The sequence below is a fragment of the Coenobita brevimanus genome, chromosome 23 (assembly GCF_032717465.1).
Source record: "Coenobita brevimanus isolate Jiangsu-jjx chromosome 23, ASM3271746v2, whole genome shotgun sequence".
Lineage (NCBI taxonomy): Eukaryota > Metazoa > Arthropoda > Malacostraca > Decapoda > Coenobitidae > Coenobita > Coenobita brevimanus.
In genome coordinates this window covers 68326198-68339188 of record NC_136976.1, presented here as the reverse complement: position 1 = coordinate 68339188, position 12991 = coordinate 68326198, and the positions used below count along the sequence as shown (strand labels likewise).

General features: G+C 39.1%; 1 protein-coding gene across 2 annotated transcripts in view; it reads left to right on the top strand.

Annotated features, from left to right (window-relative positions):
* Cdk8 (cyclin-dependent kinase 8) overlaps positions 1–12991 on the top strand; it is a 112083-nt gene that overhangs the window by 47405 nt on the left and 51687 nt on the right. The window contains exon 11 of one of the 2 annotated variants that reach the window (XM_080267331.1): positions 1622–1678. The exons of the other annotated variant lie outside the window; for it this stretch is intronic. Within the exon in view, the coding sequence (XP_080123457.1) occupies positions 1622–1678 (57 nt within the window). The remainder of the gene's footprint in view (positions 1–1621; positions 1679–12991) is intronic. 2 annotated transcript variants of the gene reach the window in all.

The window sequence follows — 12991 nt, the reverse complement described above, 5'->3', positions numbered from 1 at the left end:
ATAAAACTACAAAGAAGGCTACTATGCATAATTTCCTGAGAAGCTTATTGAATGATACCATCCTGTGATGGGAATGTCTTGCTGTCACAGACTCACTACCCATTATATTATTTTAATTACATATATATTAAATTAAGATACAGTATTTCACATTGTGTGATTTTACTTTCAAAAGATGTATTGCTGTATACTGTTCATTAACTAAAAATTCTTTAGTTTAATGTTAGTCATGTTGTAGTTTCTAACTTGCAACAAGAACAATTATTTGAGTCTGTTAAATTAGCTTTGTGAAGTTCTGTAGTTTTTTCATTTACTTGACACTTAGCCAGCCAAAAATGATCAATCCTTTTTTTTTTTTTTTTTTTTTTTTTTTTTTTTTTTTAAGCCAAGTAAAGAATTCGTTCGAGCTGTTCATGCTAATTATACAGTAGTGTACAGTACCAGTAATGGTTGATATCTTAGCTGTTTTTAATGTAGTATCAGCATTGCTTATGACTGTTTCAGCATTACTCTTGAGTACAAGTTGTCGATAAAATATTAGTAGCTCCAGGATTACAGTTTCAGTTTGTACAGATATGATTGTCACCTTAAAATAAGCATAAATGTTCCCAGGAAATTCCCTGCATTTAAGTAACATTACAATATTTCACAGTACAGCACTATATGATACCATGTGTGTTCAGTGTAGGAGCAGCAGTGTATTGTGGCTTTTTATAGGAGTTGCAGTTATCAGTTGGATAGCATAGTAGTTCATGGTAAGAAGTAAGGACAGGAGTGTGAGGATAGCATTCCCATCCTGTATTGGTTGGAACATGGCGAACACTTTGCCTAGCAACTGTGTTTGTTGTAAACAGCCTGATACTTCCCAATAATTGTACCTGGAACTTCCTTTTTTGACCAAGGATAGAAAAATTAGTTGTGAAAAGCCAGGATGGGATGAATTTCCTAAGTTACCCCATCTGTAGGTGGGAAAATGAAGTCAGAATAATGATGATGATGATTATTAGTGAGTAAAAGTGTTGTATGTGAAGTGATATGAATAGCAGAAGGTGGGTTGACAAATTACTGCCCTTAGACCTGGCCATGTTACAAAAACAGATCTGAACCTGTGCAAATTGTTCTTGTATCATATTATATACAGGGACATGCATTATAATATGTATAGTTTGAATGTACTGTATAGATATTTGTTCTAAAAAAGATTATTAAGTTGTATGCATGGTATACTTAGTTACCTTAGTGTTTGGTTGATACTGACTCATGTGTTGAATAAGAAATTTACTAAATTATAGTAGTAATGTGCATTTAATGCTTTTACCAGATGTTACATTCTTTAAAACAAGGAGGTTGATTGATAGGATGTTTGTATTGTGTAGATAACAGAAGAAATGATCATTCAGTGATATCAGTTATGAGGACAGATTTAATTTGTATGATGTAAAATCACCAAAAATTTAGCAAAGCCAAGATTATAGGAAATTGGAATGTGAATTATATACCAGAGTGTTACTGCACAAGTTAGAGATGGAGAAGTGAAATTTTCTGTATTGTGAAGAGATTTCACTGGTGTGACATTTACCTGGTGGCCAGTGATCGATTCGTATTTCTCTTGGTGTTACAGAAGAAGGTTTTCATGGAGCAGAACTGGACAAGCCAACAGAGGGCAGCTGCAGCAAAGGTTAGAAACAGGACGCTCCAGCAAATTTCATGACATTAGGCATCTTGTAGAGTTACTAAGTGAATTTATGACTAGCGTTTGGTTGTGAGCCATTTCCATTCACAGGATCACATTTTGTAAGGTCTAGTGTATTTTAAGAATATACTGTAGGTGGTGGTTGGAGTAGCAGAGTGAAGCTTTCATCTGTACTGTAGAATGAAGCCACAGGTTACAGATGAATGTGACCTGTACACAGATCTTATCTTGAGGCTTTGGCTTATGTAGCACAGTACAGTACAGTACCGGATTGAAAAGTGACTTAAAACTTATATTCATGTATATATTTTAGCTAAAGTCCAGTACCTTCTTTATTCTTTGCCCAATAAAGTAAGTGATTTTAATATTTGTGTACATGTAACGTAGATTCGGAGCTTATAGAGATTTGCCTGTTATTACTTACCTTGAACTATAATGCTTTGAAATGCAGTTTGTTGGCTGTTCACTGAGACTGCAGTTTAACCCTCTTATATCCATACTACAGTAATGCTGGAAACGCTTATCAGATGAAAATGACGTTATTAACCCTTTGAGATTCTGATGAATCGAATTCAAGTCATACAAAACTTTTTCTTTCTTTCTTTCTTTTTTTTGGCATGTTTTCTATCCCCTATCTGGGTTTGTTCCACATACACTATCCTCTTTATCCTTTTCTAACTATTTGTTTTTACAGTGATGAGTACATCAGATAGATATGCAAAATAAATTGGTTTTTACCATTAATAATATTGGCATTACCAGCATGGATATTTGCCTGAGTGACAGCAAGAGCGTGTATAACTTTCTGTCAATGCATCATGGATAGAAAGCATAAAATGCCATAACCTGTATATCAGTAGAAAAGGAATTTACATGTTGCAATCAGAATTCATGTGAATCTAAAACCAATTTTTTTTGCAAATTTTTTCTACAGAAGGGTATGCAATTTTTCCTTATTGGTAGACATCAACTCATCCTGTTGGCCTTTTATATATCGTTTTAATCCATTTCAGAGATACTAGCATAAAGAGCATCTATTCAGCTTTACAATGACACCCAATTTATTACTTTACATGAATAGTAAACATGTAGGAAGTGTTTATAATATAACTGTGAAGTGACATTATATTATAAAGTCACTTCACAGCAAGCCCGCGAGGCATGAAAACTCAAAAATTTTATCAATTTACTTTCGCTTTTGTCTGTGAAAACTATCATAAATTGCCATAACCTATATATCAAAAGAAAGGGAATTTACTGTAGATTGAAATGGTGCTATCAAATTTCACATAACTCTAATACTTTTTTTTTTTTTTTTTTTTTTTTTTTTTTTTTTTTTTTTTTAATAAATATTTTTCTACAGAAGGGTGTGCAATTTTTCCTTTTCGGTTAATTTCTACATGTCCTTTTGGCCTTTTAGCTATCATATTTACCTTTTCCAACCATACAGTGATAAAGAGCAGCTATTCAGCTTTAAAATGGTACCACATTCATTATTCTACCATAAAAAGTAAGTACAGTGGCCAATTAAGTACAAATAACTCGGCACGATGGCGCGCTCTATGTTCGCCTAACTGAATCTGGTACAGACATAATTGGCGGAGGGCCGAAAATCTCATAGGGTTAAGATAGAAGGTTTCAGTTATTTATTTGCATGTGGTAACATGAAAAGCATGTGCATACTGTGGTGCATAGGGTGATATTGGAAAGCTAGATTTACTCCTTTTCTCAAAATCTGCAGATTATCAGATACATCAGCTTTTGTATTACAGGTAAATGTTACTTCAGTACCTCTCAGAAAGTTTAAGCATCCAGTCCTTTTCACTCAAGTACAGTAGTACTGGCAGTCCACATGCTGGGTTACATTTATTAAAAAAGGTAATGCAAAAGAAGTGGCTATGATTTAATGCATCCCTGGGGCAACAGGAGAAAGAGTATGATTTACTTATGGTATACAGGTTGAACCTTCATTTAACAGAAACCCTGGGACTAGCACCAAGCCATTAAATCCTGTTGTCTGTTAAATCCAAATGAGGAAGGGCAGGGCCTAGCATGCAGTGGGGTTGTGTTGCTGAAAGCACAATCATAATATGAAACAGTTGCACAGTACAGTATTGTGGGTTCAAAAGCCAGTCAGTATTACCTTTTTGTTACTTCACCTAACCATACCTAGGTCCAAAGCCAACCTTATTAAAATCCATAGCCACCTAAAATGACACAGTATTGCCACAAAAGTCATATAATATGACATTGTAATATAATATCAGAGCACATACTGCTGCATTATTGATCTTCCTCTGGCATCAAAATTTTGGCATTTAGTTTTTCTATACCTGTATTACAATATACAGTATTACAGTCATTGTAACTGCTTTGTGTACCCAAATGTACATGAGAGATTATCACTAATTTCAAAGGGATCTCTGTGGAAGCTGGCACTTGTGATGATTTTGGATATCGATGCAGCTCAAGCAAGTGACCCAGGAACAAATATGACAAAAGACAGTGCAAGGTAGGTAGGAATGGTTGGTAGATAGAGTGGCTGTGATTGTTGGCTGATGATCATGATGTGCACATTTCAAATGAAAACCAATACCCAGGTGGTACTGAGCATAATTTACTCCCATCGTGCTGGTCATTAAAACAGGATGCATCATTTGTATTGCCAAGACAAGTTCTGAATGGGAAATTGTAAACCATGGCATCACACCAGATAATGTATTTTATGTGCTGGCAATACAGCATGCCCTGATTTTACAGCAAAGATGCATTTGAAAAAATCTGTTGCATAACGATTTATCATACAGCAACTCAAATATAACATTCAGTTCACCCGTCAGACAAATTTAACAAGTTTCCAGCACACCTGAACAGGTTATTTCACTTCGCTTACTGCTTACCACCAAAAATAAGCCTAATAACAAGTTTCCACACTCCTAAACTGGAAGTTATTTCACTTCAGTCCACTTCGTCACTTGCTGCTTGAACTCAGTCACCACACCAGTGTTCCATCATTGATTCTAAAATACATGGTAATGATGAGTGCAGATGCCATCTTGGAACAAACAAATGACTGTAGACCTGCTTGAGGGCGATCATACAAGCTGCGATCATATATTGAACAGTGAGGCTTCATATGGAATTGTAACCATCATGTAAATGAAGATGTATCGTACGTTAAAAAAGTCCTCACTTTTTTACCATCGTATAAGTGATTCATCACATGCTGGTTCAATGTATAACGATGGTCTGCTGTATGCTGTCGATATTGGTTGTGAGGAACTTGTATATCATGTTCATTAAATCTACAAAATACTGTACAGGCATACCCTGGTTTAACAATGCAATTGGTTAAGTAAAAACCCGTCAATAGGTGGGGTATCATGTCTCGGGGTAGATTTAACATGTAAAGTATAGGGATGCGTTTTTGAGCCTTGGGTTTGTCCCCGAACCAAGTCCTAAACCCACCCAAATGAGTCCAAAAGCAAGTTTCTAGCTAACCTAAACCCCCAAATAGCTTTAAAACAAGCTAATCGAAGCCTAAAAACAGTTTATAACTCACCTAAAGCCAAAAATAAAATCTGAAAATCATCATATACAGTATAAGTTTGGAAAAATCAAACAATAAATTGTACTTCAAAATGTCAATGTTCACCCCACCTTTGACTAAAACACATTAATCTAAGTCTAAAAACAGTTTATAAATCAACTTAATTACAGTATTTAAGTCTAAAATACCATAAAAATCGGTAAAAAAAAAAAATCAAACCAGGGTTCGACCATTGTTAGGCGGGATAGGGTGGTATTTCTACCCCCATCACTAATCTGGGGTATCGGATATCGGGGTCTGCCTGTATGTAGTACTTACTGAGATTTAATGACAGTCATTGTAGGGTTATTAAGAGCTGTCACAGAGGGTAGGTAACTTACAAATATTACAGTCAGGTCTTGCTGTTCGTGGCAGTCATGTACCAGAACACCCTGCGTATGTTGAATTCCACGAGTAGGCCAAACCTGCAAGAGAAGTCATTGATTTCAATGTTTTAGCTATTCCTGTTACCCACAGATCCACTATAACACCCATAAATGCATTGTATGGCACATGAATACTTCCTAAAAATACAGTTCAGTATGATAAACAAACCCTTCTAGGCGCAGGTTACTGTACTCACCGTTTGCCATGTGCGGAAAAACGCATATATATATATATATATATATATATATATATATATATATATATGTATATATATATATATATGTCAAGTGGGGTTGGTGGAGGATTAGTGCCCCTCCCTGTAAAACAATTAACTCTAAGCCCTTGACCACCCTGTTTGGGATACATGGCGTCTGGCGATGGATGGATATATTATATATATATATATGTGTATATATTATATATATATATATATATATATATATATATATATATATTTATTTATTTATATATATATATATATATATATATATATAGATTTTAGATAGATATATATATAAAGAATATATATATATATATATATATATATATATATATATATATATATATATATACAGTACTCGTCAGAAGTATTCAGCGTTGTCCGCCGGGCGCGCAATACTTATGGCCCAAAAAGAATCACCCATTTTTGGGGGTAAGAATTGAGCCACAAGTTTGAGCTCCGAGCATGACGTCACGGTAGCCTGAGGCCTTCCGACACGCTGGTTGGTTCCCGCCTCAGTCGCCCACGGGCTGCCTGAGAGAGAGGAACTCCGCCAAGTGTCCCTCTCAAATTGCGCCATTTTTTACCGAGTGTCCCGCAGTGTTTTGGCCTTTAAAACTTTGTTATGGCACCTACCCGTGAACTATCGAGTGAAATCATATCCCAGATCATTGCTCTAAAGGAGGCAGGCCACCAGACAAAGGAAATTAGTGAATTGGTTGGTGTGGCACGATCGACAGTGCGTCGTTGGTGTGCGCGGTTTCGGAAGGAAAACAGTGGTGAAGTTCCCACAAAGAAACCGAGGTCTGGTAGGCCTTGGAAAACTTCCCCTAGGTCTGTTAATGTTTTAAAACGTGCAGTGGAGTTTAATCCTCGTGTGAGTGCAAGGAAAATTAAGGAGAGCAACCCAGAAGTGTTTGGTGAGGTGTCAGTGAGAACAGTGTCTCGTAGGGTGCATGAGCTTGGTTACACAAGTCACAGGCCTGTGAAAAAGCCTCTTCTCACCAAGAGCCAGAGAATTCGTAGGCTTGCCTTTGCTAATAAATATCTAAATTGGGGTGAGGAGCAATGGTTGTCAGTGTTGTGGTCTGATGAGGCAACGTTTAGTGTTACCTGTAACAGAGGAGCACGCAAAGGTAGTGACCCACTTGACCCACGGTATGTAGAAAGCACAGTTAAACATCCTGATTCACTCATGGTATGGGGTTGTTTTTCAGGGAAGGGTTTGGGGAAACTTTTTGTACTTCCCAAGAACCTCAGAGTGAATCAGGATGTTTACCTGGAGCTTCTGTGTGATCATTTACCAGACTCCTTCGAGCTAACAGGTGCACGAGTGTTTCAGCAGGACGGTGCACCTGCTCACAAGGCCAAATTGGTCACCAATTGGCTTCGTGACTATGAAGTATCATTCATGACAGACTGGCCAGGAAATAGCCCAGACCTCAACCCGATTGAAAACCTCTGGTACCTCGTAAAGAAGAGTCTCCAAGGGAAGGACGTGAGCTCTCTGCCTAAGCTGGAAGCCGCCATTCGTGACTCCTGGGACAAAATACCGCTCCAGCACCTCAGGAGCCTCGCCCTTTCACTTCCAAGACGTCTCAGGTCCGTGAAGAAACGTAAAGGCTACCCTACGAAGCACTAAAGGTAAATAAAATGCATTATTTATATGTTTTTTCAATGTTGAAAGGTTTGTTTCTCAGGAGGGACGCAGGGCGCTCCATACTTCTGACGAGCACTGTATATATATATATATATATATATATATATATATACACACACACACACACACACACACACACACAGCAGAGAGAGAGAGAGAGAGAGAGAGAGAGGAGGATCAGCAAGAATGATTGCTGGGAGGGATGCATATCACAAGTTGTTTTGGCAGGGTGGGGCAGATGGATATAATGACGTGGGTGTGCTGGTTGGGGAGAAATGGGTGGAATATATCATGAATTAGCAGGGGTACCCGGCATTGCACGGTCCAAAAGGCGAACGCTAATCCTATTTGTTCTAGTTCAGTCTTTCTTTCTATTCCAGGAAGACCATGTACCTCTTGTGCTTTTGAAGAGGGATTATAGGAGGTCCAGGAACTTTCTGTTTCATCTCTCACAGACTAATGCTTAGTATTTTTGTGTACAGGTACTTGTTTATTATTTCCAATGACCTCAAATGACCTGCGACCAGTGACCTCAAGTGACCTCGGAGGTCAATCACACATAGCCTGTGTCTGAACAGGAGGTCATATGAGTCTCCATGCCAAAAATTGGGCTGCTGGGTCCAGTTGTTTGAGCATATCTTACCAGTGACCTCAAATGCCCTCAGAGGCCAACCTCACATGGCCCATGTCTTAACTGGAGGTCATGTGAGTCTGCATGCCAAAAATTGGGCTGCTGGGTCCTGTCATTCGAGTATGCATTACCGGTGACCTCAAATGACCTCTGACCAGTTAACTCAAATGGCCTTGGAGGTCAACCTCAAATAACCCATGTCCGAACTCGAGGTCATGTTAGTCTGCATGCCAAAACTTGGGCTGCAGGGGTACTCACCGTTGCACAAGCTAAAAAGGCAAACACTCTACTGGCGACCTCAGAGACCCAGATCTGAATTTTGACCTAAAACCATCATTGGGTCACCCTAATTCCGAATATATATGTGTCTGGGGGTCTGTGGCCCTTGGTTTGGGCATGAATGAAGGACGAACAAACAAATAAAGCCACAGTTTTAGATCTGCAGATGTGGTGAGAGTCAGTGATAGGATAATAGAAGTGAAAATTTTGTTTGGTTGGATTATGTTTGCATTTATATCAGCGTATGCTCCACAGGCAAGCTTGGATGTGTTAGAGAAGGATAGATTCTGGGATGACCTAATAAGTGTTTTAAGTGGTATGGGGGATGATGAGATTGTAGTTTTGGGAGGGGACTTGAATGGTCATGTAGGTGAAGCAGTTCAAGGGTATGAAGGAGTACATGGACGATGTACATACAGTATGGTACAAGAAATGAGGAAGGGGAGAAGATACTTGAGTTTGGGGATGCAATAAACATGATTGTGTGCAACACACATTTTAGGAAAGGAGAGAGTAGATTGATTACATACGAGTCTGGTTGAAATAGCAGCCAAATAGACTATTTCATGGTAAGGAGGGTTGATAAGAGGTTAGTGATGGATTTTAAGTTATAGGGAGAGAGAAGTGTGTGCTGCAATACAAGTTATTGATATGTGACGTGGTGCTTAAGGAGGAGGTAATGAAAAAGAGGACCTGTGCACCTAGGAGGAAAATATGGAAGTTGAAAAAACAAGCAGGAAGGGATACTTTCTGTAGCGAGGTGAACAGAGTGGTGGCTGAACAGGGAGACATTGATAGAAGTGTTAATGAACAGTACAGAGCCCTCAAGAACAAGCTCTTGAGAGTTACTGATTCTTTGTGTGGATGGACAAGGGGTCCCCCCAAGACATAAAGTAACTTGGTGATGGGATGACAGTGTAGAAGCTACAGTTAAGGAAAAAAGACGGTTTTACCAGAAGTGGAGACAGGATGGTAACAGAGAGGAATATTTGGCTGCCAAGCATAGGGCTAGAAGAGAGGTTTACAGAGCAAAGTGTGAATCTCAGATGCTTTTGCTTGATAACCTTAGTGGGGAAAGAAAGAATATGATATTTTAGGTTGCAGATCAGATGAAGAGGGAGTATAGGGGTATCATAAGTGAGCAGCGTGTGAAGAATAATGAAGGAAAGATAGTGGTGAACAGTGGGGATATTAAAGATGCCTGGAGAGAGCACAACAACTGATTGTTGAATGAAGAGTTTGACTGGGACAGGGAAGATTTGGAGCCAGCGGATCCAGTGTTTGGCCCTTGGCCTTTGATTGATGCAGCTACTGTGAGCAGGGCAATAAGTAGGATGCAGGTGGGGAACGCAGCAGTTGTGTCTGGGTTGACTGCAGAAATGTTGAAATACTCCGGAGATATAGGAGTGGGGTTAGTCACTGATATGATATACGATTATATGAGTGTGTTGTCCCAGGTGATTGGCTGAAGAGTGTAATTGTAAATGTGTACTATGGGAGGGGTGGTGTGCTGGAAATAGGAAATTATAGAGGCATAAAAGTTTTAGAGCAGGTAATGAAGGTAATGGAGAGAGTTCTGGAAAGTATGATTAGAGAAAGAGTGACTCTTGATGAGATGCAGTTTGGGTTAATGCCTGGCAAAGGGACCACCAATGCTATATTCATTGTTTATAGGAAAGAAAAGGGAACTGTACTTTGTTCTTGTTGATTTGGAGAAGGCCTTTGACAGAGTCCCTAGAGAGGTGGTGAGGTGGCCAATGAGAAAGCTTGGGATTAAGGAGTAGTTGGTTAGAGTGGTTATGGCCATGTATATGGGTGCTCACACCCAGGTAAGGGTGAATGGAGTTTTGAGTTAGGAGTTTTCTGTGAATGTTGGTGTGCATCAGGGGTCAGTCTTGAGCCCCATGTTGTTTTTTATGGTACTTGATGCCCTCTCACATGACTTCAGAAACGGACTCCCGTGGGAGATGTTGTATGCTGATGATTTGGTGTTGATTTGCAGGGAATGAAAGGGAGGTAAAAGAAAGATTTAGGAAATGGAGAGATGGTATGGGGTACAAGGGCATAAGAGTAATTGCAGATAAAACAAGTGATGGTATCTAGGGCAGGAGGCAGTACTGTCGAAGAAGAGGGAGAGTGGCCATTTGCGATTTGACATGGGAAGTAATTCCATCTTGTGCAGTGTTTGTGATAAGTGGGTGCACAAGAGATTTAGTGGTATAAGAGGTAGACCACAAGATAACGCTGATATTATATGTGCAGTGTGTCGGGGAGAGCATGTGGAGATTGCGAGGTGTACAAGGATTGAACTTGCTGGTGAGTTTCTTGAGTGTGTGGAAGAGTTTTGTTATTTTGGAGACATGTTATGTGCTGGAGGTGGGGCTAGATTGAGGAGTGGTTGGAAGACTAGATTGAGGAGTGGTTGGAAGAAGTTCAGGGAACTGTTACCTCTCCTGACATTGAGAGGGCTCTCCCTCTGTGCTTTGTATACACCATGTGTTAGGAGTGTAATGCTATATCGTAGTGAGACCTGCGCAGTAAAGGAAGAGGATATTCATAGGCTCACGCATACAGAAATGACAATAATTAGGTGGATGTGTAGTGTGTCCCTGAGTGCGAGGCCTGGGGGAGCTAGGTTTACGATGGAAGAGTTGGGAGGTAGGATGGGACTGGAGTGTATTGGTGTTGTGATGTGGAAGGGTAGATTGAGATGGTTCGGGCATGTGGAGAGGATAGGGGATGATAGTTGGGTGCAGAAAGTGAGGAGTGTTAATGTTGGCAGTAGGGTAGCTAGAGGTAGACTGAAAAGACCTGAGATGAGGTCATTGAGTGTGACCTCAGGGAAAAGCGACTTAAATAGGGAAGCTGCCAGAGATCAAACAGCGTGGGGAGCCACTGTTAGGTGACCAAGGCCGATGCATGCGAGCATGTTGGAGCCTTAAAAAATGAACCAATATACCCTGTATATATGTATTGTTACAGGGAATTTTTGTAACCAGTGATGTCGTGAAATCCCTGGGGAATTCATGAAACAAGTTTAAATTAGGTTGGGTTAATTAAGGTTAGGTTAATTTAGGCTGTGGTTAGGTTAGGCTGGGATAATCTTGGGTTAAGTTTAGGCTAGGTTAGTTAGGTTAATTTAGATAAATGCTTAACATAACTTAGCATTCATCTAAATTAACCTAACCTAACTAACCTAGCCAGTCATAACCTAAACTTAACCTAGATTATCCCAGCCTGACCTAACTGCAGCCTAAATTAACCTAACCTTAGTTAACCCATCCCAATTTACACTTATTTCACAAATTCCCTAGTATTTCTCTCATCTTTCCTGTCACTTCTTATTGCTTTTCTTTCCATTACAGGTGGCTTTATATTGAGTGACAAGCCAAATGGTTTCCTGTAAGCCAAGAAACCATTTACAACGCTTGGTGGTAACCATATAACCAAACCATACGTACTCCCTGTGTGTCAGCAAGTGGGTTGGTGGAGGGTTAGTGACCCTCCCTGTAAAACAAATAACCCAGTCAAATGGCCACCCCTTACGGGATTATGGTGTCTGGCAATAGATAGATAGATAGATTTCATGAAATCATTGGTTACACATATTACCTGGTACATATATACATTATTACATATATATACAATACATGTATTACACACACACACACACACACACACACACACACACATTAAACACTCATTTATTCTTCAGTGCATTGTGCATATATCATTGTCCATCATAACAAATGACTGAATTTAATCAAATTCACTGGAAGTCCAAAACTAGTTACCTATTCCCTTCATCTTATCACCCAAACACTTGAAATTCTAGCTCACAGCAGATGGTTTCACTTCATTCTTGTTACCATATGAACAGAATCAGACAGATGTAAGCAGGATGTGTTTTAAACTTACATTGCACATAATTACTTTTACTTTTAGCACATGAGATGTGGATCGATTGTATCTCTACATGTACTGGACATTAGCACTGTATTACCGAAGTGAACTGTTGAAAATATCTCACTGTGTTCGGTTCATGTATTTTTCAGTACAGCAAAAGAAAACATTGCACATGTATTTATACAAGGGATCAGCATGCAAGGATTCCCCTTACATCATCATCATCATCATTCTTTAGAAAAAATAACAGTGGGCCAATATTTATGCAGAAATTTCATCCCACTTGCATCGCCACATTTGGATTGAGAGAGGAATTGAGAGAGAATTATCAAATTACAGTATCCTTTATGTTAGTTGGGGATGGATAGATAAATAGATAGATAGAGACAATGCAAAGTTACTATAATTATTCTGTTAAGCTCACAAGGCTTATAACTGACTGTTTGGGCTTATGTAAACATCATCTTGGCCTGATAAGTGGCAGGGTGTATTATTTTCTCTTTCTGCTACATTCATTTATAACCTTTGCTTGTGATGAGGAGAGAGAGAAAAAAAAAATTATCCCATAAGTTAGCTGGAGAGAGAGAGGGAGAAAATTATCCCATAAGTTAGCTGGAGAGAGAAAG